Genomic DNA, 27,951 nt, shown 5'->3' on the forward strand with positions numbered 1-27,951 from the left:
TCTGGATCATAGTAAAAAAAATTGCTAGGAAGCACTTAGAATGTGATAGCAAGTGGTAACTATTGGTGTCAATTTCAAGCTATAAGAGATCCAGCAGGATATTGTATATTGCGTTCAGTTTTCATCTGCCTCCCAAAATTGTGTGTGTTCTGTAACAGTTTCTCTCTCTCTCTCTCTCTCTCTCTCTCTCTCTCTCTCTCTCTCTCTCTCTCTCTCTCTACTGCTTATAAATTGTGTTTCTTTTATATAAAGTAACCTAGCATTGGATATTGGATGTAGAAATAGGCTAATATTAGTTAAATAAGATACAAATGATGTTGTTTTGCAATACTGAATTACATATATATATACACATATATATATATATATATATATATATATTTATATATATATATATATATATATATATCAACCAAAATCTCAGCCTTCATTATATTATTGAGAATAGTAAAAAATACGTAAATTAAACCACTCTATATATACATATACACATATATACTGTAGATACATATATATATATATATATATATGTATGTATATATATACATATATATATATGTATATATATATATATATATATATACAGTATGTTTATATATATATATATATATATATATCCCTTGTATCATAAAAAAATAAGATACAAATATAAGAGCAGAACTAAAAACTCTTAGGCTGAATGAAAACAATGAATTCCTTACAGCTTGACTTCCACACGTTGAATAAGGTATAACATTACAAAGCTTTTTTTTCTGGAAGTATCTAAATAATGAAAGTAAACACTAAAGAAACAGACAATAAGTAGTAACCCTGTAAATACGCAGTTCATGCAATTAAGATGTTTAGAATAGAGAGAGGGAATTCTGCGAGTGGTAAGAAATTGTCTGGCAAAACAAGAGCGAGAAAAAAAAAACACACAAAAGAAAAAAAGATAATGAACCTTTCACAGGCTATAAAATAGTTTCATTTTAAAAAAAAGGACTTTCAGATTGGCTTAATATGAATATTTATACATCTTAAGCCATAACTTTAATTATAATGTTAATAACGATATTTGTTTTCATTTGACATAGCCAGAAAAATATTAATGTTGTACATCCTAGCTTGAAAAGAACCTCGTCAACGTTTAGAAATTAGCTACATCTAAGATTTCTATTTTTGAGCTAATATTTGTAGACAGTTGAAGAAGTTTGTTCCTTTTGGGCTCGTGGAATAATTTCCAGAGGAACCACACGAATACGTTTCCTGGAAATTTTTTAATCTTATTTTCCAAAAGTTTTAAAAACTAGATGATGTAAAATTAAATCTCCATATACTCGCATATATAATACTCAAGTGTATTGAACAAACGCTTCAATTTTGCTTAAAAGTTTAGTAGCAACATGTTAAATGATGCAAAGAACGTGCAAGTTTAATCGTTCATTAGTGGTATGCAAAGAGAAAAATATAAGAAATGGAAAGAGACAAATTAAACTCCAAAAACATACTCCTTTAATAGCATTAGCATAAAGAAACCAATTAAAATAAACGAAAAACCTACGGAAAACGTTGAAAAATTGATTAAGTAATATTAGCTGATGCCTTTAACGTGCCTAGTTTTATATTTGTTGGTTAACACTGAAGAGTTAGTTAACCTTTTAACAATATCTGCTCTTTAAGAAACCGTGCAATATGCATTTCCAATAATTTTTTTTTACCTGAAAAAATGGTTCTAAATTAATGTAACGGAAAGGCTAGAACTGGAGTATTTATAGTTTATTTCATTGGAGAAATCTTTAAACTTTTATTCATCATCATCATCATCTCTTCTTACTCCTATTAACGCAAAGGGCTTCGATTATATTTCGCCTGTCACCTTTATCTTGAGCTTTTAATTGAAAACCTCTCCATTCATCATTGACTTCACGCTTCATATGTCCCTCCCATGTAGGCTTGGATCTTCCAACTCTTCCAGTGCCTTGTGGAGCTCAGTTAAACATTTGGTGAAACTTTGTTTAAGGTTTGACATTTCCAAAGCTATGTTTAGTTAAATTGTTTCTTGGATTATCGAAATAAATGCGTCTAGTATTACTCGTTTCGCAGTGTGATACGTGATTTCCTTTCTAAGCGAATTCTATGCAAATTTTCCATTTCATTGATACTTGAATCGCTAAGAAAACTCAGGCTTATTATTATTGTGTACATTAATAGCATTAGTAAAGGTAAAAGTATTATTAGCATATATTAATTTCTTCTGGAAAGTATCTTTACTTTCGAATGCCATCTGTTGTTTTGTTTTTCTCCTGTCTAGTCATTTTGTAGGTCATCAAGTGTTTATTTTTATTTCGTTGCTTCACGAGTACATCTAGAAATATCCAGTTCCATGCATAGTTACATAACATAGATTTCATGCTTTGGTTATTAATACTTATAGTTGCATCATTATCATTCGTTATTAACGTTGTTTTTTCATGTATTTATTTTATTTCCTCATAGTCCTTGATATAGCACTGGCAATAGATTTCTGTTTAGACTCTATCTCCGATAAATAACTATTTAGGGGATATAATTTAAATATTGCTACCATGATAGCACATGCTTCAGTTCTTCATATATAAATTTATCACCCTCAAAGTACAGTAAACTTACTTTTATTGAGTTTAAATATAGGTATAGACAAGAACGTCGTAACTTGAGTGCACAAACTTCTCCCACTCAGTTTTTTCTGAAACCATTAAAACAGCAATTAAGCTAATTATGACTACATTACGTTAGTCTTTTTTTTACCTCCCTCATTACATCAAGAAAGATAAAGATAGCAACAAAGTAAAAGGTCTTCGAATTTCTTTCCGGTCACAGTTGAAAACAATCGACCTTGGCATCTTGAAGTATTTTTACCATCCCGTGAAGAAAAAGGAAAAGAAAGGGCCTGTGTATATAAACCAGGTGGACACAGGTCTTGGCACATTCGTGTTTTCTCCGCTCAAACATGGTAGGGCTTCTGTCATTGTCTCGGTCTCTCCTTGATTAGTATATTAACATAAATGTTATCATTTTTGCAATGTTAATGAATTTGCACATCTCATCTAACTGTAAATTACCTCTGGTAAATTTGCATCCATTCATGGTTCCACTTTATATTGCTTAGTATATTTGGAAAAGTATTTTTTTCAAGAATTAATATTTCTCAGCTCAAACATGGTAGGGCTTCTGTCATTGTCTCTGTCTCTCCTTGATAAGTATATTAACATAATTGTTATAATTTTTGCAATGTTAATGAATTTGCACATCTCATCTAAGTATAAATTAATTCTGGTAAATTTGCATCCATTCATGGTTCCACTTTATATTGCTTAGTATATTTGGAAAAGTATTATTTTTTAAGAATTATTATATATGTTACAGTCAATATGTAAATCCAGACAGTTTTTAAAGTGACTAAACATTTCAGGCAATGTGTGAATTGCTTGGTTCACCCAGTCAATTTACAAACCAGCTAAAAATTTCAGACAGTTTATAAAGTGGCTAGAATTGTAAGTTATTTTCTTGATATATTCGTGATGCAAGCGCACATTTGATATACTGTATATTCAAAATATACTTAATCAAAAATTGAGTGATTACTCAAAAGTGTCACTCGTTGTAAATTGCATATTTTATGGACACTTTTGAGTAATTAATTTAATTTTAATTAAGTATATTTTGAATATACAGTATATCAACTGTACGCTGGCGTCACGAATATATCAAGAAAATAACTTACAATTCTAGCCACTTTATAAATTGTCTGCAATTTTTAGCTAATTTGTAAATTGACTGGGTGAACCAGGCAATTCGCACATTGCCTGAAAATTTCAGCCACTTTACAAAACTGTCTGGGTTTTGATATTAACTGTAACATATATAAATTATTACTTTTATTGGTATATTTATACACTGCCTTGCGTGTCTCAAAAATTCTTATGCTTATCCCATGTAATAGAACTTATTCTTTATCATTTAGCATTCCGTTTTTTCAAAAACTATTTGAGTGGACGTTATGTTTATTGGGATGTGGTTGATGTATTGATATTAACAAATAGATTATTTTCTCATTCTTTATTTTTTACGTTTTGATAAACATAAGAAAAAATTTGCTAATGTTAAAGTTAGTTACAAAATATTTCAGTTCATTTATTGCTGTATTACTATCGAGCAAAACAACATGTTCTCAGGGATACCAGAGGAACAATATATCTCAGCTTACCAGAGAAAATTTGAAAATTATTAGCAGATACTTTGAATATTTACGTAATCCTTATGTTGACAGTAAATTCTACAATCAGCGATGGTAGGCATATTCTTCTTATGCTTACTATGACCAGTGATGTAATTACTATAGTATTTTTTTTTATAATTCACCCCCCCCCCACATGGAAGGTAATATTTCATGTAAAGTATTAACTTTTAAGTACTTAAGTTAAAATAGTAGAATCTTCCAAAGCTATGGGAACAAAGCTTTCATGTGTGTTTTCTCAAATGTCATTTCATATATTCCAGATCGAATTCAGGTTTGCTTTATTGTTGGCACTTCTGGTGCCCTGTGCCTGGGCCGACGGTGTACATGGAGGCTCATTCGGAGGTCATGGGTTCCAAGGCAGTTCCTTTGGAGGACATAGAGGTTCCTTTGGAGGGTTCGGAGGACACGGAAGTGGACTTGGAGGAGGTTTTGGAGGACATGGAAGCGGTTTTGGAGGAGGATTTGGAGGACACGGAGGAGGTATTGGAGGACACGGAGGAGGTATTGGAGGAGGTTTTGGCTCCTTTGGAGGTCATGGAGGTAGTTTTGGCCATGGATCATCATACAGCTCATCATCTTTAGGTCACCCTGGATTTCTAAGTAACAGCTATGGACCTCCACGCCTCAGCAGCAGTTATGGGGCCCCTCCCATCTCTGGACTCCATGGTGGTCATGGTGGCTTCTCCAATCACTTTGGAAAGTAAACATTTATCCAATGTTGTTACCAGGCACATAACCTGAATAATAAAGTTTATTTATCTTAAATTTCTTTCATTGCCTAATAACACTATACTTGTATCTAAACGGTCTGATCAAGAAAGTAAATAAAGATGGTGCTTCATAATGATGAATATAGATATAGATAAAACTGTATACCGTTGCTAAAGAAAAAACGTTCAAACTATACAGAACGTTAGTTGGAAAAGCAGGATGCTACAAGCCTTAGATTCCCAATAGGGAAATTAGCCCAGTGACGAAAGGAAATAAATAAACCATACATGAGAATTAATGAATGAAAAATGTAAAACGTCTTGAAACCAATAACAACGTTAAGATAGATCCGTCATATCAAAACTAGGAAGAGAGACTCATGTCAACCTGTTCAACCTAAAAATATTCGCTGCGAGTTTGAATTTATGAAATTCCACCGATAAAACTGCCTGATTAGGAAGATCATTCCACAATCTGGCCACAGCAGTAATAAAGCTTCTATAATACGGCGTAATGTTGAGATTATGACGAAGAATACAAGACTTAGAATTACCTGTGTACATATGACTACGTACAGGATGGTATAGTCTGGGAAGATCTAAATACAAAGGATGGTTAGAATTATGAAAAAAAATCTTATGCAATGAGCATGAAGAACTAGCTGAACGATGGTGCTAGAGTTTAATATTAAGATCAGAAATAAGAAATTTAATAGACCATAAGTTTTTGTCAAAGAAATAGCTAAATATTTGAATGGACCACCCAAAAAGGATTAAAACTCAATTTTTATATGTATTTTATCAATTTAAATCTTGTTAGTAGATAGAATTCTGATTTTATTGTGTCGACATTCCCATCTTACCGTTAAATCTGTAGGAAATAGGCACTTGCTCCAATTGTCATAATCATACTATTTAGTTGATTACATGATTTTTAAAAATTCAGGTTATTTGAGAACTAGTCTAGAAATGATTGGTAAATGATGTCATCGCAGGGCAATGGCAGTTTGAAATGTAACCATTGACATGTTTAGGAAATATATCCCCAGATCTTGTTCCTGTTGATATCAAAACTAATAATTTTCTATTTTACGAAACTATTCCGCGTATAGCTTCCTCAAAAGCTATACAACAGCTATAGTGCATCATGTTATTTGTTACTCAAGTAATTTCGTAACCTCTCTCTCTCTCTCTCTCTCTCTCTCTCTCTCTCTCTCTCTCTCTCTTATATATATATATATATATATATATGCATATATATATGTGTGTAGTATATGCATATGTATATATATATATATATATGTATATATATATAAATATATACACACACACACACACACACACACACATATATATATATATATATATATACATAGACATATTATATCCTTGTGTAGTATGAGTCACTAAATATGGAGTTTTCAGGTCTGATCCCTAAGCTGTATCTATAAGAAAAAATCAGAGAAGGAAGACACTTATTTGGATTTTGTTCTTTTATCTTATTGATATCGTCAGACTTAGAGTTACAGAAAATGAGCACAATCTTGGTTATACAGTACATGGAATCCCTATGAAGTTAGCACATTAATAATCTAGAAATAATAATAATGTCCATGGAGAAAATACAGCTAAAATTTTATTTTTTTCCCTCAAGTATAAAAATATGCATTAGAACCAAGCAACAGAAATGTAAAATAAAAATGATACTCAAATAATGGTTAGATGTCAGTTGATCCTGAAGTACAAATAAGATTAACTGGACAAAAAACAAAATGGTAATGACTAATCATTTCTAAGTAATTTTCAGTAACGATGTCCATAAAATGAGATTGCGTATTCTAATTAAGGTCTCGTTTCCTTCTTTTAATTGCTTGATATACTGTATATCTATGCATATCACCTGTCATATATTATCATCCTCAACAGTAGGCGTTACCAGTCCACGAGCAGGATAGAGTCCTCAGATCTATCTTTCCAATCCCGTCTGTTTATGCTCTTACTTGCCAGTCTATACCTGCAAATAGATTTAGCTCGTCATCCCATCGACATCTCTTCCTTTCCCTGTTTCGTTTATAATCTCCATGGACCCATTCTGTTATTCTTAATGTCCAATTATTATCTGGCATTCTCCCTTTTACCCTGTCCAAGAGCTCCAACAGGGAAAGTTATTCGGTGTGGAAAAAGGGAATAGCATTATGAACTATTTGTAAATAATGAATAAACAATATGAGAAATTTTAAGATCAATAACGACGTTTAAAACAGATGAATTCATAGATTAGCTATAAAACGACATTTATGTCAATTTGTTCAATGGAGAGGAATTTACTAAAGGTTTGAACTTTTGAAGTTCAGACTCAACCGTCAGAGTTAGACGAAGAAAACGTAAAATTTTATTTTAGGGTAGACGTCGAAATCTAAAAGGCTTCGAGAGACGTAATATGATTCCTCCGAAAATTATATTAATTTCCCAACATTTCTCCTTTTCGGCATACATTCAGTGCTATAAAATTTATTCTTTCCATAAACATGTTCAGTTCAGCGGTTAATAGACTTTTATAGAAGAAAATTATGTCCCTTTTCAGGATGGTAATCATTTAAAAACTGAAATTTTGTACTGGAATCCATTAATTGATTTATGAATTACGGTATACGTAGATAGTAATAACAGATATACAGGGTTGAAAATTATACTACAAGCTAATGATACATGACATTAGTGTATACTTTATTTATAAGATTTTATAAGGTATACCTTAAACTGACAAAAATCCACACATCTTCATTGAAAGTTAGTTACAATCTCCTGGAACCTTAATATGGAAATAAATATTTTGTTTATTAACTAACTTCTTAAATTTTCTATATCGTTATAGCGGTAGTTTTATTGATTAATGAAATCTAACTAATCATTTAGTCACTTTCTTCTAATATTTAGATTCATTTGTTTCTAAATGAGCCGATAATTTAAGAAAGAATGAATACCAAGTTCGATATGGATTATTCATCTCATGAGAGAGAGAGAGAGAGAGAGAGAGAGAGAGAGAGAGAGAGACTAAAAGCGACACGCATTTTACCGCCCCTCTTTTATATAAGTAACTTCTTGCTACATCATTCCGTTGAAAAAGAGCTTCATCATTATGAGTTTTCAAGGTTACTTTCTTTTAACTTCCAAAGGAAACAGCGTAGTATTCCCTAAGGCTTTTTTCTTTTTCTTTTTTCCTTAAGTTTTCGTTATATATTTTCAGAATATAATCATAGAATGAACTCATCAAGATTCGTGATAGGTGATATTCACATAGTCATGTTAACATTTAATTTTACTATTTTTTTTTTCACAATGAAACTTATTACATGTTTGACAACAATATTATCAGTTATCGTGTTCATATATGTGGGCCCACATAGACGCACAAACACACACACACCTTATATATAGATATGTATATATATATATATATATATATATATATATCACTTTTTAGTCCACTGCAGGACAAAAGACTCAGACATGTCATTATTCATATATAAGTTTTGGTCGACATTCATCCACAAGATTGGCAGTGCGGATTGGTGATAGTGGGAGACTTTTGCCGGATCTCTCAGCTTTGCTGATCATAGCGATACTCAAATGTTTTCACCATTTTAAAGTATCCCCACTGTGTGTGCGTGTGCATATATTCGTTTGTGTGTGTATATGTATGTGTGCTAAGAAATTTATAAATACATATTGTAGTTTAGATTATTGAGGTTTAGCCCTAGTAAAGTACAAGTGGAAGAGAGCAAATTAGATTGGTATCTTCGCTTAGGTTTGTGGTAAATTGTCCCAACTAAACCTCCCCTGCATTGTTTTCAATTTGGTCTTGGATAGTGTTTTGTAGTGCATACACATTCACATGTACATAGGCCCATATATATATATATATATATATACACGTTTATATATAAATATATGTATATATATATATATATATATATGTATGTATAAGTATATATATAAGTGTATGTATACATATATATGTGTATATATACATATATATATATATATATATATATATATTGTATATATAATGTTTTTATAGTAATTTTACTGGGTTTAAAGGTCAGTCTCTAACTTTCGTCTCGACAGTTAACTGCTAAATCATTTTCACTGACATTGTTGTCTTATGACTTCTTTGTTCGCAAAAACGTCTAAATACTTTTTTTGTAGTTGTCTGAAGATTAAGAGAGGTTAATTTTATTAAATTTTACAATATGAATCACTGGATGATATCTATGATATTTTTCTCATTCAGTTTATTTTATTTAAGCATAACCATTTATTTTACAACTGTAGAGCAATTTAGTAAGAATATACATTTTTGATGATGTGATATCAAGCTTCTATAATGCTTTTATTATTGCAATTCATTCTTTTATCATTTTGGTTTTCTCGGGTTAGCCACCGATCAACAAAACATTGGCCGTGGGTTAACCAAGCTGTCGATGTAGCAGTCGAAAGTAATGATGTAGACGTAGTTGTTGTAGTGGATTCAAGTAATAGATACTGCGATGGTTTAGGCACTAATATTTTGAATAAAGATGGGCAATTCACATTGCAGGTTAGTTGGTGAGACATTGACACAATTTTTTATAATTTTAGCTGGAGGATGAAGTTATTGATGCTTATAAAGAAACCTCATTTAAAAGACGACGTTTTATATCGTTATGTTCATCCCAAGTATCTCTTTAAGTTAGGGTTGAACCTTGCAGTAAAAGATATACTTTTCTTAGGTATTTTTTTATTATCAATGGAATCTTTGAGACATACAAATTGGTCACGAACACACTTTAAAGGTGTGGCATTTACTAGTTGTGGGCAAAAATGGTGCTAGGCTGAGACAGTCGTAAATTGCCATTTTTGCCGACATCTGTGTCTTCAAACACATATAACACTACCCAAAAAATAAGAAAACATATATAACAGTATATCATTAGAAAGTACATTCATTTTCATTTGCTTCTGCAGCAATCCTGTGAGAATACGACAGATTGCGTGGGCATGACAAATGAAAACGGAAACGCTACTCATGAATCGGCACAGTACATCCACTAGATTTTTTTTAGAAAATCATGTTTTAAAATGGTCAATGTTACTATTATCCTGTTTGGAGAGACCATATGGTAGTTTTTAGAAAACTTTGGGAACTTAGAAGCCACTTTAAGTCACATTTCCGTTAAAAAAAAAGAAAAAAAGACAAACGTTTAAAGAGAAATGCAAACTTCAGATACTTTTCATTCATTTTTCAACTAATCTATACCTTACACTATGAACACAAGTCACAGATTGAAATACAAGAATCTGGCATTCAAAAGTAAAATAATGAATGTTCATGTAACAATAAAGCACATTTAAATCATAAAGCACATGAAAGTAGGAAATTACCATAAAAATATAGGTTTTCACATTCAGTTTACCGATTTGAACATTCACTTGCACATATATCCATTCCCGGTTCACTGATATTGTAAATATCTAAACCACTTCAGCTAAATGATCATTCGCCGTTACATATACTTCACTCAGTATGATAATTCAGCATAATGATGAATGAAATAGAATCATTTGGTGCAATCGGCTTAACATTACTCATCATTTCTGAACATATGGGACTGTACACGATGGATGTCATAGCATGCTTTCATCATGGTTTGGAAGCGAATATTTGCTATCGCAAATAAGAATTTTCGCTACTTTCAGTTCGAACCTCATTTTGGGCTATTAGCTCCCTGGGTAAACTGGAGAAATAGTGACCTTCAATGTAATACGCATTTGAGTACCAATGACTAATAATGGATCAAAGTATCGTCAACTAAAGGGGCACTCAGTAGAGTACAGGCCTCCATCGTGGCGGCTTTTTTCTCGACCTTTTGCTCGACCTCTACCATGACCTTTGACACTAACCTGTATTAATTGGACTGGATTTTCCTACACTCAAATGTGAACCAAGTTTGAAGTCTGTGACAACGATGTCCAAACTTATGACAGATTTCGTGAATTGGATATTTTGCTTGAACATGACCTTGATCTTTAACCTTGACTTTCCAAAATTTAATAAATTCCAGATTTTTACTCTACAACAAGTTTCTTTACTCTATGATTAAAATTGTGGGCAGGAAGCTGTTCATAAAGAAACGCAAACAGGGACAAATACAACCTCTTTCAAACTTCTTTGGCGGAGGCAGCAGCAGAACTGTTGGCTATGATAAGGACTATTCACTTATGTTGCTGAAGTCTATGAAGTTATGCAAATTTTCCCTAAATTTTCAATTGCTCTTTTGTTATTCGTTTTAACTCAATCGTCTAGATTTGAAATATTTAGGCTTAGCTGTGCTTTCATATTATATGGTATTTTGAATTCTTTTTAAACGGTTAACGTTTAATTAAAGACACGCGGTCATTCCGAAACATAGAGCTTAATTGATTGCTCTCTATTTTAGCCACAATCTTTAATTATAGTATTTAATTAGGGTATCTAATTTCTCATAGAATAGAATAGCGTTTTTTTTTTTTTTTTTATTTGAGCTATGTTCGTTAATGCAATTCAAGTCAAACTTATGTACTATTATGATGATGTTTCAATGAAAAATCTGAAAGTCTTTATAAAAAATAATTTCTAAAACAGATAACTTCAGATTTTATTGATATTTTAGCCAATAATAATCTTAGTAATATCAGCATTGAGAAAGACCTGCACTTCAAGTTAAGTAACGGATCTTAAGTTGTATGTATGTTTAAACTAACACAGCAATAACCATCTTCTCACTTACCAGAATTTTTCCGTGTTTTCTGTTTGTTCTAATACAATTGACATTTGCATTTTAAACTCTTAAAAAGAGAGGTCGGACTTAGATATTGAAATGTCCGGTATAAAAATTGCGATTGCAGTCATATAATTTGTGTGTGTATATATATATATATATATATTTTTGGGCTCAAGCCATGTCGTCCTGATGGAAGTTCCTATAGGGTAGCTTCCTAGGGTATATTACAACTACGGCGATATTCCCAGAGAATTTACCTTAAGGTACCAGAATTCTAACTCCTGGAGCGAGTATCCCTCGTGAAAGGGATATCGCGACATATCAGAGGACGTATTCTAGACACGTCACATGGCAATCTACGACCTGAACAGAGATTCGTCTCGTAGGAGGGAGATTGACGAGATACGAATTCGGGAAAGAAAAAGGGGAGCCGCTCCCAAGGCTTCCCTACCCCCCGATTCGTATGCGTGCCTGGCGCCAATCCTGGCGCCATCTGTATTCCTTTTTGCGTAGCTTAACAACTCGGTGTTTTTTCCTGTTTTTCTCGCAAATCTTGGATTTATTCAGCTTTTCATGGCTTCTTCGTCTTCGTTGGCCTCGGATAAGGAGGACCCTCCGAAGTGCGGAAATGTTTTCTGCAATGTCCGCAGCAAGAACCTCTGCGGACATGAGTGTTGTAGGAGACACGCAGCATGCGCTGTCTCCAAGGATGATCTCCAGTATTGGGACCCTCAGGTATGTACTGTATGCACTAACCTGATTACTGAGGCTTTTGATTCCCCTAGAACGGCGGAATCAAGGGATATAGCTAGGGAAAAGCTTCGTACTTGGGTAAGGGGCTTCAAGAAGAACACCTCTGGCCCTTATCTTCCAAGTGAGAAGATGAGGGCGTATCTTTTTCCCCAGGCATCAGCTGAGGCAGTGATTCCCCAGCCTCAAGAGGAGATCCTTCAAGATCAAGTCCAGGTGGACGAGGAAGTCGCAGATGCGATGCAAGACATCCAGTTGTGTGACAGGATGTCTGACCTGGACGAACGTTTGGAAGAAGACCTCCTGGCAGAAGGTCAGGATCAAGTTCAAACCCCGGATGTCGTAGAGGATGAGGTCGACGAGGTGTCGGCTACTCCGGTTCAGATGCCGGAGCCTATCCCCTCAACATCGGCTGGCCTCCCAGTAGAACTGGGACAGGCCCTCTCTTCGATTGTTGGAATGATCCAACAAATGCAGAAGGAGAATCAGGAGAAGGCGGCTGCAATGGAACTGCGTATGCAGTCCCTGGCAGAATCACATGGGCCCCGGAAAAGGCTCAATGTGAAAGACCTTCCCATATGCTCAGATGCTAACCCATGGAGGTATGCTGAGCACATGCCGATGACGACTGGAAAGATCGTCATCTCGGATAAGCTGGGTTCAGTTCCCCTAGAGGAGGTAGAATTCTGGCCCAGCAAGGCATCATATCCGGACTGCTATGTCCGGCTGAGAAAAGAACCAGCTTCAAGGGAGGAGACAGAGCCGAAGGAGGTCATTGTTATGGACCACGCTAAGGCTCAAGCCCTACTTTCATCCTCGATGAAAGAGAGGGGCTTCTCGAATTCGAAGGTAGCTGCATTGAGCAAGAAGCTCCCTTCGTTTGTGTCCTCTCCTGATAGAGCCTTCCCCTTTTTACAGAAAGGGTTTGCGGCTGTCCTAAAGGCAGTCGAGGCCGGCAAGCCTTGCCCCTCCCTGGAGGAGTGTAAACCCTTGTCGCTGGCTCTACCTATGGACCACAAAGACTGGAAGGATGTCCATCTAACATTCTCAGTGGGAAAGTTGGAGGCTGATATTGCCGGACGGCAATTCGGCGAGGACCTCCCCAAGCTGTCCGAATCTCTTTTACGAAGAGAGTTCGAGACAAAAGAAAGACTGGCTGCCTCAATGTCTCATCAGACTACTCTCGAGACGATGGCAAGTGACCCCAAGGTCCATGAAATGTTCATGGTAGTGGCTAAGTCTCACTTAGCCACAGTGACGAAGGACCTTTATAGCTTCGTCAAGGCAAGGAGAGCTTGCAGGGAGTTCGTGTTCACCGGGGCTTCGGTGAGACACGAGCCAAGGAAGTTAATCTCCTCCAACATTTGGGGAAAAGACCTTTTCCCTACCGATGTGGTCAAAGAGGTTGTTGATAAGGCCGCCGTGGAGAATAGAAATCTTCTCCAGAAGTGGGGCCTGGCTATCAAAAGAAAATCTTCCCCGGATGAGGGTCCTCAACCAAAGAGGAAGAATATGAAGACAAGGCTACCATTTCGGCCAGCCAAGCCTTATAGACAGCAACAGCAACTGCAATTGCCTTTGCCTCCAGTTCCCCAGATGGTGGCACAAACCCCGACTGCCTTTCAGTGGGTACCCCAGGCTGTGCCAGGTCAGTCAACCACATTCGCCCCAACGTTCGAAGGACAGTCTTCTTCCTTTCGTGCAAAACCTAGAGGAGCAGCCAGAGGCTCGTCTAGGCGCCCCTCAAGGGGAAGGGGATTCAGAGGTGGTCGTGGTCAGGGAGGCAAGACCTCAGGACGGCAGTCCAAGTGAAATGATACCGGTAGGAGGGAGACTGATGAAATTTTGGGATCGCTGGACCTTCGATCCCTGGGCCCAAAGCCTACTCAAGAATGGACTGGGTTGGAGCTGGTACAGCACTCCACCCCCATGCCTTCGGTTTTTCCAACACTCCACCCCCATTTTGGAGGAGTACGTTCAAGAACTGTTGGAGAAAAATGTGATCCGAAAGGTGAAGTCCATCAAATTCCAAGGGAGGCTGTTTTGTGTTCCCAAGAAAGACTCGGAAAAGCTCAGAGTCATTCTGGACTTGTCACCACTCAACAAGTTCATAGTGAATTGCAAATTCAAGATGCTAACACTGCAACACATAAGGACCTTACTGCCCAAGAGGGCATACTCAGTCTCTATAGACTTGTCAGACGCCTATTGGCACATTCCAATCAGCCGTCGACTCTCCCCCTACCTAGGGTTCAGGCTACAACGGAAACTGTACGCCTTCAGAGCCATGCCATTCGGGCTAAACATAGCCCCAAGGATTTTCACAAAGCTTGCGAGCGCAGCTCTCAAACAATTACGCCTAAAGGGAATTCAGGTAGTAGCCTACCTGGACGACTGGCTGGTGTGGGCAGCATCCGAGACCGAATGCTTGCAAGCTTCCAGTCAGGTGATCCAGTTCCTAGAGTACCTAGGCTTCAAGATCAACAAGAAAAAGTCTCGACTTTCTCCATCCCAAAAGTTCCAGTGGCTGGGAATCCACTGGGACCTTTTGTCACACAGTTTCTCCATCCCAATGAAGAAAAGGAAGGAGATAGCGGGCTCTGTCAAGAGACTTCTAGATTCCGAAAGGATATCAAGACGCGAACAGGAGAGGGTACTAGGCTCTCTCCAGTTTGCTTCAGTGACAGACCCAGTGCTAAGAGCACAGCTAAAGGATGCAACCGGAGTTTGGAGAAGGTATGCATCAAACGCGCGAAGAGACCTGAGAAGACCAGTGCCGCCTCGGCTACGTACTCTTCTCAGACCTTGGTCCCAAGCCAGACATCTAAAGAAGTCGGTTCTTCTTCAGCCACCTCCCCCGTCGATGACGATTCACTCAGACGCCTCAAAGGAGGGATGGGGAGGTCACTCTCATCGGAAAAAAGTCCAGGGGACTTGGTCCAAGCTATTCAGGACCTTTCATATAAACTTTCTAGAAGCTATGGCAGTGCTCCTTACCTTAAAGAAAGTCTCCCCGCGTCACTCGATCCACATAAGATTGGTGACAGACAGCGAGGTGGTTGTGAGATGCTTGAATCGACAAGGGTCGAGGTCACCACCTCTCAACCAAGTGATGTTAGCCATTTTCCGATTGGCGGAAAAGAAGAAGTGGTACCTGTCGGCAGTTCACCTTCAAGGAGTCCGCAATGTGACAGCGGACGCTCTATCCAGGTTCACACCGATAGAGTCGGAATGGTCCTTAGACGCAGGATCATTTTCCTTCATTCTGAATCAAGTCCCAGAACTGCAAATAGACCTCTTTGCGACGAAAGACAACAAGAAGTTGCCCCTGTACGTGTCCCCGTACGAGGACCCCTTAGCGGAAGCAGTGGACGCAATGTCCCTCGACTGGAACAGATGGTCCAGGATTTATCTGTTCCCTCCTCACAACCTTCTGTTGAGGGTCCTCAACAAACTGAGATCCTTCAAGGGGGTAGCGGCAATAGTGGCCCACAAGTGGGCGAACAGTATGTGGTTCCCCTTGGCGTTGGAACTACAGATGAAGTTCGTGCCGCTACCACATCCAGTTCTGACCCAGCGAGTCCAGAAGTCGACTGTCTGCGCTTCATTACAGAAAACCCAGACCCTGCAGCTCATGATTTTCTCGCCCTAGCGGTGAGAAAGCGCTTCGGGATTTCGAAAGCCAGCATAGACTTCCTAGAGGAATACAAGTGCAAATCGACTAGAAGGCAATATGAGTCATCTTGGAGAAAATGGGTGGCCTTTGTAAAGGCAAAGAATCCGCAGGAGATCTCAACAGATTTCTGCTTATCTTTCTTCATCCACCTCCATGGCCAAGGATTGGCAGCTAACACGATTTCAGTGTGTAAATCGGCTTTGATGAGACCCATTTTATTTGCCTTCCAGATCGACCTAGGTAACGAGATCTTTAATAAAGTTCCGAAAGCCTGCGCTAGGCTCAGACCTTCAGCACCTCCAAAGCCCATCTCATGGTCTTTAGACAAAGTTCTTCATTTCGCCTCCTTGTTGAGCAATGAAGATGTGCGTTAAAGGATTTGACGCAAAAAGTTATTTTCCTATTTGCACTCGCGTCCGGGGCCAGGGTTAGTGAGATCGTAGCCCTCTCGAGAGAGGCAGGTCGTGTTCAGTTCCTGGATGGGGGGGGGCTGAACCTGTTTCCGGATCCTACGTTTCTCGCCAAGAATGAGTTACCCACCAACAGGTGGGGTCCCTGGAGAATCTGCCCTCTGAAAGAAGATGCATCTCTATGTCCAGTAGAATGCCTAAAGGTCTATCTTCGTAGAACTTCAGACTTCAAGGGTAGTCAACTATTCAGGGGAGAAACATCAGGCTCAAATTTATCTCTGAATCAACTCAGAGCGAAAATGACATATTTTATTCGCAGAGCGGATCCTGACAGTACACCCGCAGGTCACGATCCGAGGAAAGTTGCCTCATCCCTAAATTTCTTTAATTGTATGGATTTTGAACATCTCCGTTCATACACGGGCTGGAAGTCTTCCAGGGTGTTCTTTCGCCACTATGCGAAGCAAGTAGAGGAACTTAAGAGATCTGTGGTAGCAATGGGTCGTGTAGTTAACCCTACTGTTTAACTCTGCGAGGAACAGTGGTCTTAATTGGGACGATTAAGTCCAGGGTGAGTGTGTAGGTACATACTGTACTACAAACTAAATAAGGGCACCAAGTGCCCATATAGACTGTTCCTTCTTTCAAAGGTGAACCTTGCATAAGTTCAGACATGTGTGCCAAGCGTTTCTAACGCTAATGTGATTGATTTGTAATACAGATTTTTTATGACTTGATACCTTGGTATCTCATTAAAGTGGTGTTTAATGGTTTTTCTTTCAGATAAACAAGTTCTGTTTACTATCATACTTATGCTTAAAGTTTTGGGTTACCCTCTTTTATATAAATATATATATTTGTTGTTAACCTGTCTGTTTATTATCTGTCAATAAACTTGTTCTTGAGAACCTTGCGTCTCTTTCACCTGTGTCAATTTATTGGTATAATTGAGCATTTTAATTCTATGTATCTTATCTGGGATAATTCTGATAGAATTGTTCTGTTTTGCAAGCTATGTTGCATTGGTTATGTAAGTCCCCTAATGGGAGGACTCCGTCCCATAAAGGGACGAGGGCGGTTTTATTAGTTTCTTCCTATGCGGATATAAACCTTTGTCCAATACAAGTATTGTGCGGATTACTGGTCAATATATTGACGCAGTGGTTCTATACAAACTATGCTTTACTTAATATAGGGCGAGACCACTATATTAGCTTGCCTGGTATTCATACATAGATATATGTACTCTTCGAGACTTTCCAGAGTCTAGTAGGACTCTTCCCTGTAGGGGGCAGGAAGCTCTAACATAGTTTATAGTTAGTTGAAAAGATGTATAACGGTAACATCTTAGGTCTCTAGGTCTAGTCAACCGGGAATAAATATCTCCGGGGAGTACGGCACGTTCTGAGAATCCACAGATACAGTAATGCTCTGGTACACTTCCATCAGGACGACATGGCTTGAGCCCAAAAAACGGATTTTGAGCGAAGCGAAAAATCTATTTTTGGGTGAGATAGCCATGTCGTCCTGATGGACCCCGCCCTTGCCTTTCTAAGAAAGGGCTGTAGGACCCCTCCCTACATACAGTATCTGTAGAACCTCGTGTACGCTACAAGGAATACAGATGGCGCCAGGATTGGCGCCAGGCACGCATACGAATCGGGGGATAGGGAAGCCTTGGGAGCGGCTCCCCTTTTTCTTTCCCGAATTCGTATCTCGTCAATCTCCCTCCTACGAGACGAATCTCTGTTCAGGTCGTAGATTGCCATGTGATGTGTCTAGAATACGTCCTCTGATATGTCGCGATATCCCTTTCACGAGGGATACTCGCTCCAGGAGTTAGAATTCTGGTACCTTAAGGTAAATTCTCTGGGAATATCGCCGTAGTTGTAATATACCCTAGGAAGCTACCCTATAGGAACTTCCATCAGGACGACATGGCTATCTCACCCAAAAATAGATTTTTCGCTTCGCTCAAAATCCGTTATATATATATATATATATATGTATATGTATATTTATATCTATATATATATATATGTATATATATATATATATATATATATAAATCTATATATATATATATATATATATACATATATATATATGTATATTTATATATGTACATATATATATATAAATATATATATATATATATATATATATACACACAAATTATATGACTGCAATCGCAATTTTTATACCGGACATTTCAATATCTAAGTCCGACCTCTCTTTTTAAGAGTTTAAAATGCAAATGTCAATTGTATTAGAACAAACAGAAAACACGGAAAAAATTCTGGTAAGTGAGAAGATGGTTATTGCTGTGTTAGTTTAAACATACATACAACTTAAGATCCGTTACTTAACTTGAAGTGCAGGTCTTTCTCAATGCTGATATTACTAAGATTATTATTGGCTAAAATATCAATAAAATCTGAAGTTATCTGTTTTAGAAATTAAAGGATGAAAGGGGAAATATTATGAATAATAGAGAAGTAGTGATAAAAAATAGCACAGGATTGCTATACAAAGCAGTACAATAGGGTTATAAGAAGTAAAGAAATCATTAAAAGGCATGAAAAGAGACAAAACAGCAGAAAAAGAGGGCTTAGCAATTGACTGAATTATCGATGGAAGAGATTTGATAGTAGTAAAACACGCTGAACTTTACTCAAAATGACTACAAGAATGTTCTGTACCTAACAATTAGAAAAACTTTATCATTATACTAATTCACAAAAAGGGAGACACAAAAGACTTGAAAAATTACCGTCCAGTACGTATACTATCTGTAAGATATGAAATATATACAAAGATTGTATTATGCCGAATACAAAGAGTAGGCAGGCTTTAGAAGTGGGCATTCAACAACTGACCAATTCCATGTAACTAAACAGCTAATGGAAAACTCACCAGAGTATGACCAACCATTATGGCATATAAAAATATGAAAAAGCTTTTGATTTTGTCAAAACTTCAGAAGGATTGAAAGCCCTTCATATATAAGGAATAGATGAAGCTTATGCTAGAACACTAAAAGATATCTATACGGGAAGTACAGCAATACTAAATCTGCATAAAGATTCCGAAAATTTCGAATAAGAATGTGTGTGTGTGTGTGTGTGTGTGTGTGTGTAGGGTGTGTGTGTGTGTGGATCATTTTATAGTTATTAAGTAATAGGACTAACGTCAAAGAAAAAAATAATCATTTGAAATACCAATGAAGTTAAAAAAAAGTATTGACACTTAGTAAACTGATTATATAATCAAAACCATAAGAAAAAATCTAACTTTTTCAGTCAAAATTTCAATGAACAGTTAATTCCCTAGTAATTTCATAGCATTAAGTTGAGCCACCATTAAAACAAAGATATCAAGAAATGTTTAGTTTTGTATTTAACCAAACGTAAATTCTCGATAGCATGGAAATCTCTTAATATATATTTTAAATCTATTGATTTAATGGTATTGCTACACCAGAGAGCAGCTATTATTTGCAACGGCGGACTTTGGACCTTTATTTTACGCCATGATTCTTTTAGTTAGCTAATTTTGTAAACAGTTTCATAGATTTTATTCAACTCCAAATTATGAAATAATAATAATAATAATAATAATAATAATAATAATAATAATAATAATAATAATAATAATAATAATAATAATAATAATAATAATAATAATAATAAGAATATCTCTTCATGCTGTATCTTTAATTGTAAATAAATAATTTATTTTTACTAAATAAAGAGGATCATGAAGGGGGCTCAATAGATGATTAACTTTAATGGAATTTCAATCAACCGCAGCCATTAGAACTTCTCGTCAAATATGAAACTATCTGGCCCCACCCTTTGGAAGAAATCTTTTGAAAAGTAATGATCCAAAAATAACTCACGGAACAGATAGATGACAGAGGAAATAAATTCATTTATTTTCTTTTATATATTTCCTTCAAAAGTGTGAAAATAATGGCCTTGGTCAAGAGACTCCTTTTCATTCTCTGGTAGAAATGCCTCGTATAAAAGGCACACAGAAAATTCTTTAGCACACATTCTAAGATCACTCTCATACAGAATGGTAAGCTCTCTCTCTCTCTCTCTCTCTCTCTCTCTCTCTCTCTCTCTCTCTCTTAGACAAGATCATAAAAGCTTACTTAATGTTCAAACGAAAATCGCTCTACCCCAAAAAGCAAAATGAAGTCTCCCCGGGTAGACTAAAAAGTGTTTGAGACATCCAAAATCTTAGTTATTCCTTGTAACTCACTCTCTCTCTCTCTCTCTCTCTCTCTCTCTCTCTCTCTCTCTCTCATAACAAGCTTCTTAAGGCTATTACTTCTTTATCATAAAGCCTTTTTCTCACCAAGAGGTGCTTCTCTCCACAGACATAGATCACTGATTTATTCAAATTCCATTTGATAGAAAGTAAAGGAAAACCTTATGCAAAAAAAAATAAAACCTTAGCATCCTTATATGACTACAGAGAAGGCTCACCAGCAGCACGTCAGACCCTCATACAAACACTGACCACTTCATCTCTCCCTTGCTCACTTTCTTTCGTTCCTTGTTTTAGAGCTCCTCCTTTCCCACAGTTCTCTCTAGTCACATACCCATCCCTTCATATGACATCTCTTCCCTTCTAATATTTTCCCTTCCTTTCTCTCCACTTGACCAAACCATCTGGAATCACTGTGACCTATCATTCCGGCTACACCAACCATTTTAGCAGCTCTGCATCTTAACCTCTCTCAACCATTAAATTCCTAATTTACATATGATAAGTAAAAAGATGATATCTAAACTCACAATTATTACATTACATTTCAAATCTAGGGAGGTGATTTTTTTGGCAGGCAATCCTTTCTTATATTTTTGAACTAAGCTTCCAGATATATCCACAACTTCTCTTAAATAATTTGCACTTATTAACGCAGTCTTTTTTTTTTCTTTTTTTTTCTTTTTTTTTTTTGGGGGGGGGGGCACTTAATCATTTGCTGTCTTTCCTCAAATTACTATCTAGGTTCAAATATTTGAATGAATCTAATGCTTTCATCTTTCGTCATTCAAACTAACATGGTTTATTCGGTTATTCTGGTTCCCATTTACTCTCAAAACCAGATATTTCTTATAAGTCCTCTATAACTGTCCAGTCATTCTTTCCCTAGCCTGTCATAATGCCTCACTCTTCAACACCTCAATAGCCTATCCCATTTCCTTTACAATAACTCACAAAATCTCCTTCTACTCTTGTATGACTTAAATCTACCAGTCTTCTGTCGTCTAGATTCAATATTTTTTTTCAAAATATTTATTCCAACTAACGATCTCTCTCTCTCTCTCTCTCTCTCTCTCTCTCTCTCTCTCTCTCAGGTTTTAAATTATCTTCAATATTATCAGTACAATTGCATTTTTTCATATGGATCAAAAAGGGACATCTATGCTAATTGAAATTTGGTATATCGTTATATATATATATATACATATATATATATATATATATATATATTCATATGTATATACATATTTATATATATACATATATAAATAAATATATATATATATATATATATATGTATATATATATATATATATTTGTATATATATTTATATATATATATATATATATTCATATATATATCGATATGCATATATATATACACACACATATATATATATATATATATATATGTATATATATGTATATATATATACATATATATATATTAGATATATAGATATATATATATATATTTATACTATATATAGTATATATATATAATATGACAGTTTTCTTAAACATATTTATAATTTTACAATTATGTATATTCTTTCACTAACTCCTATTGATTTTTTTCTGTGAAAATTTATTAAAAAATTCTCTCTCTCTCTCTCTCTCTCTCTCTCTCTCTCTCTCTCTCTCTCTCTCTGACTGGATTACAATTGAATAACGAGATACTGTGTTAGAAGTTATTCCCATATGAGGGAAAAGTTTCAGGGAAAATTACCAAATGAGTTGACTAAACTAATTAGTGTTCCATTGCTTGAAGATTAAGGATGTAAAGTCTATTGTTAGAGGTATGACTGCATAACATTATTAAATATAAAAAAAAGTATATACAGTAGTTTGATTTTGTTTGATAAGTATCACTTGAGAAAAATAGGATTTATAGAGGAGGGTCATAGTAGGTTTAGACAAGGATATGAATTTGTGGATAACATAAGCTATGCTATGAAGATAGATAGATAGGCAAAGTATTTTGCATATTTACATCGGCAAATATAATGGTCTATTTTATAAAACCATATGGTGACAATAGTCAATAATCTGATGTCATTTAACCTTTGGCTGATGAATTTGTTATTTCATTTCAGACATTCTTCAAGTTCACTTTAGTTTTGGGCTTTGTTGGTTCCTGTGTCTTTGCTGATGGAGGGCACGGGGCCATGGAGGTGGATCCTTTGGAGGACATGGAAGTTCCTTTGGAGGACATGGAGGCTCCTTTGGGGGACATGGAGGTTCCTTTAGGGGACATGAAGGTTCCTTCGGAGGTCTCGGTAGTTCAGTAGTAGTGAGTCACGGAGGATCACGTGGAGGTGGATATGGTTCTGGTGTTCATGGAGGTTCCTTTGGAGGACATGGAGGCTCCTTTAGAGGACATAGAGGTTCCTTTGGAGGACATGGAGGTTCCTTTGGAGGCCATGGAGGCAGCTCCGGCACTTCCTTTAGCGTAGCAAACCTAGGACATTCTGGATCACTGGGAGGTGGATACGGAGGTCATGGAGGCTTCTCTGGAAGTCATGGTGGATTCTCTGGAGGCAAAGGAGGCTTCTCTGGAGGCCATGGAGGATTCTCTGGAAGTCATGGAGGCTTCTCTGGAGGCAAAGGAGGTTTCTCTGGGGGTCATGGAGGATTCTCTGGTGGCCACAGAGGCTTCTCTGTAGGGCATCGAGGCTCATCAGGCTTATATGGAAAGTAATTTATAAATTAGATTTCCGTCCAGTCTCAACATAAATTATTCTTGTAGAATTTCTAAGATAAGCTCAAATTTTAATCATTATTTATAAAAAATCGGAAAAAAAAATTTGATCACTGAAGGTGATCGTATACTACTAGTAACTATAGATTACGAAATAAAGAATAGTTAGATAATAGTCGAATTTTTATTGAAATCTCATCAGTCATCAGAGAGGTCTGGCAACTTCTAGTTTTCAGATGGAAAAAGAAAGAAACTATTCCTTATTAATCAAAATATTTCTTGAAGTTTTTGTTTGATAGGAGAGTAGAGAATTGCAATTAGGATAGCTGTTAGGATACAATTTCCATTAATATCATTTAGCCTTATTATTTCTCTGTAAATGAAAAATCTAGGTATCTGAAAATGTGCTGAAACTTATCTAAGAAAAAAATGCTAAAATATATCTTAGAAAGTATAAAAGATAAAATATGTAAGAAAAGAAATGAAGGATTATGTTTTAGAAATAATGGAACACTAAGAAACAAAGTTTACAACTCTCTAAAGATGGATGCCAAATATCACCTATGAAATACTTTACATAAAATAAGGAAACTTGGTTTGTGCAAAGGTTTCATTGCAAGTTCAGCTATAGAAGGACTTCAGTGATCAATGTGTACATAATCAGCAACAAGAGCCTCAGTGTTACATTCAATTGTTCATACTCTGATTAAACTATGAATTGATTAGAAAACATATCACCATCAGGGTGGAAAATGTGTTTTGGTTTCATGACAAACTATGGGACTCGTTGAAGAAAACTAAAAATTAGCTGAACTAGTTCTAAGAAAAACACATATAAGTTTCAATACTTATTTAGTGTGAAAGACATAATTACATGAGAACTAGGCCTACTATTTTCCCCAGCACGTCTGTTCTTAGCTCTTGGTTGTAGCTGGTATTTAGAAGTCTTTTCTAACTATCTAATAAAGCAATACCTGTAAAACAATAATGACGGACAAGTATACATAGGATTGTAAACATCCATATCAACGTTAACATGATGAAAAGGTACAACTTTATTTGCAAGTCTGTGTGTTTAGTCCTTAACTCGCCACTGTGGTAAGATCAGTTGTTAGGTACTAACAGAGAGGCGAGGTATATGCAAGTGAAGTTTCTTCGACATATAACGAGCTTGTATACAGAAGTTCAAGGGCAACAATGTCACAAAACTTCAAACAATGTGAAACATGCGATGGTAAGGTTAAACAGGTTTTTCTATCATCCGTGCAGGAGAGAACGAGTGATAGAAAAAGCAATAGCATTACAGTATATGAGCGTGTATGAAACATGTGCAGTACATAGCTACACCCCTAAAAAAGACATATAAGTGAAATACGGCGCCTTGCAGGAGATACGCAGATTACAGACAAAAAATTCATCAGGGATGACCCACGAGTGGCCATACACCATTTCAGCTACCAAGACATGCAAGGCATCCTTAAGAGCGGTCCTCAATTTAAGGAGGACCCAGAAAAACTAAGTAAACTGGTTAAAGACATTGCAGTAGGACATCAAAACTGCTTTGAAGGTGCTATGAAAATTTTATACCATTCTGTAGGCTGCCGGGTTGTAGGTGGATTTTTGATGCATGGCGATACCCAGGATATTCGAAAATGATTTTCATAAATGAGTGGTGAAAGTTACACCCCTGTTAGAAGTAATATGCTCAGGGATACCAAATATCACTATCCGCCATGAGAGTAAAGCAGATATGCTTGAGGTGGACGTTGTAGTTTGCTAGGGGGTGGTTTCAGGTCAATGAGTGGAGCGGTCAATGGTGGTAAACAGATAACGTCCATGTGATGTGGGTAGGGGAACTACTATGTCGACATGAATGAGAGCAAAAATACGCTGAGTTTGAGGGAATGTGCACACGCCTAAATCCATTTGTCGATATACTTTTGAAGTTTACCGAGAAGTATAGATGGGGACCTAATCCTTAGCATCCTTAGTATTGCCGTACAAAATTAATTTCGTCTTCAGTAGCTATGAAGTAGATCATCACGAGGGATGTTAGAGGCCATGGACGAGATCAAACACTTGTCTGCGCATGGGGGGAGATATCCATGGTCATTGCTTACAATTACTGACGTCCCAAAGGAGAGTGGTGTAGGAGTCACTGAGGAGGAAATCTTCCCAATGGATGGATTTTCTGGATGTCCTGTCCTACATCCTTGGTACTTTGGATATTTTCCTTGGGCTTCTGCTGAGGCATTATAATCCAATCTTCGGTGAATAGCAGCCAATGTATTTCTTGACTAGGCATCGGCAACGGGATTCATTTTCCCAGGCACGTGTTGAAGGGTACAGTTGTATTTAGCCACGGCAAAGAGATGTTACCGCTGACGGGTGGACCGGGCGTGGGACTGTTGAGTAAGACATATGATCCATGTGAATCATGAAGAGTGTACCTTCTAAGAAGTAGAGAAAGTGATGGACAGCCAAATGCTCAGCCAGAATTCGCAGTTGAAATGCCCGATTCCACCTTAGACAGTTTTCTACTGAATAAAGCCATTGGGCGGGGCGAGCCATTGAGCATCTGCTCGAGAACTACATCACTAGCAATGTCCCTGGCATCGGTGGAGAGAAGGAGAGGTGCTTGTTGCACGGGAAAAGTGAGAGCAGCAGATTGTGGTAGGGCATTCTCTGCATTGCAGAAGGCTGTCTCCTGAAGGGGACCCCAGTTCAGGTCTTTTGGCTTGTCCTTTAGGGAGGCATCGAGGGGGTCAAGATGGCTGGCATGAACCAGTGATAATAGTTTATTATGCCCGAATTCATGCAGTGCTTTTTCGTTTGATGGGGTATGAAAGTTCTGAACAGCTGATACCTTCTTGGGGAGAGGATGGAGGCCATGAAGAGTGATATATTACCCTAAGAACGATAGTTCATTGGCAGCAAAGATACATTTGTCATATCGGACAACAAGGCCATTCTGTTGTAGGCAGTCGAGAACGATGTATAGGTAATGAAGGTGTTCCTTTTTTGGAGGAAGAAAACAGAAATAGGACGTCCTCATAATATATGCAGAAGGGGAGGTCCCAGAAGATGTTATCCATAAGGCATTAAAAAGTAGCCCCAGCAATATGGAGGTCAAAACAGGAGTAAATAAATGTGGATCTACCAAAGAAGGTGGTGATGTCAGTTTTAGGGATGTTTTCTTGGTTCATGGGCACCTGATAATACCACTTAACGAGGTAGAGAGTGGAGAACTACTTCGCTTTGTGCAAGTAGGAGTTAACCTCAGCAATGTTGGGGAGGGTTCTGTCTGCGTGTTCAGACATCTGTAAGCCCCACAAGGGCGAAGGAAGCCATTCTTCTTCCGGGTGATGTGTAAGGATGACAATTATGGGCTTGAGGGCTCTTAGCAAAAGCCTATTTCTTCCATTTCGACAACCATTTGTTTAGCAGCTACCTAATGATCTGGGGCCAGATGCCTGAATCTGGCAAACACGAAGGACCCATCGTTTTGATATGGTGATAAATACCATGCTTGGCATGAAATGTAGATGTTTGACGAACTTCTGGACGGAAGACTTCCAGGTACGGCATGAGTAGGTGAGCGTAGGCCTCTGTGGAATCACTGATATGGAGTGCAAGGTTGAAGGGAACGTGTTGAAGAGGTGTCGACGAGTGTCTTCATTGACTAAGCTTCGATGTGCCACATGAACCAGGAGGTGGAAATGGGCAATGAAACCTACGCCAACTATTGACATTGTTACATCGGCAAAAAGAAACTTTAAATGGTACTTGATACTCCCAAACGATAGTGTGAGATTCTTGTATCCATGGGTGGGTATCTCAGATCCATTGGCAGCTGGCTTAGAATGTCTACATCGTGTCCTGGAGAGTGACTATGGTAGAAGGGAACGGCAAGCACCTATGTCAACCAAAAACCTTACACCCGTACCTGCATAATGTGAAAAAAAAAAAAAAAAAAGAAAGATTAGTGACAGGGAAGGCCACCGCCACAAGCAATGGCCTACTTACAAGTTTTTTTGCAACTGATAACCGTCCATGCATTTCTTGGCAGCAGCCCAGAATCTGGAGTAATAGTAGCAGAACTGTGGTTGATGGGCATCAGAAAGTGGCTGTAGAGGTCGTTGGTTGGGGCGTGAGTGAGGGGCAGCATATGTGGGCGGTGAGCCTCTTTGTTGCCACTCCAGCACGTCACAGGATGTATTTTTGTGTCTTAGGGCATACATGTCAGCTTCGGTTAGTGTTAAATAGTTATTCTCTTCGTCAGGAGTTGAGACGTTGATGAAGGTCTTGAAGCTGGTGAAGTGGCTGTCCATAAGGGTGTCGAGTTTGGTCATCAGGTCCTTCATG

General features: G+C 37.1%; 1 protein-coding gene across 1 annotated transcript; it reads left to right on the forward strand.

The window, feature by feature from the left end:
* Positions 1–688: 688 nt before the first annotated feature.
* On the forward strand, positions 689–26,027 carry LOC137655230 (uncharacterized). Its single transcript, XM_068389116.1, has 6 exons — positions 689–727; positions 4,519–4,958; positions 9,409–9,568; positions 9,976–10,049; positions 23,043–23,582; positions 25,916–26,027. Exons 1-6 carry the CDS (start codon positions 689–691, stop codon positions 26,025–26,027), a joined length of 1,365 nt encoding a protein of 454 aa, XP_068245217.1.
* Positions 26,028–27,951: the final 1,924 nt, after the last annotated feature.

Source organism: Palaemon carinicauda, chromosome 16 (assembly GCF_036898095.1).
Source record: "Palaemon carinicauda isolate YSFRI2023 chromosome 16, ASM3689809v2, whole genome shotgun sequence".
Taxonomy (NCBI): Eukaryota; Metazoa; Arthropoda; class Malacostraca; order Decapoda; family Palaemonidae; genus Palaemon; species Palaemon carinicauda.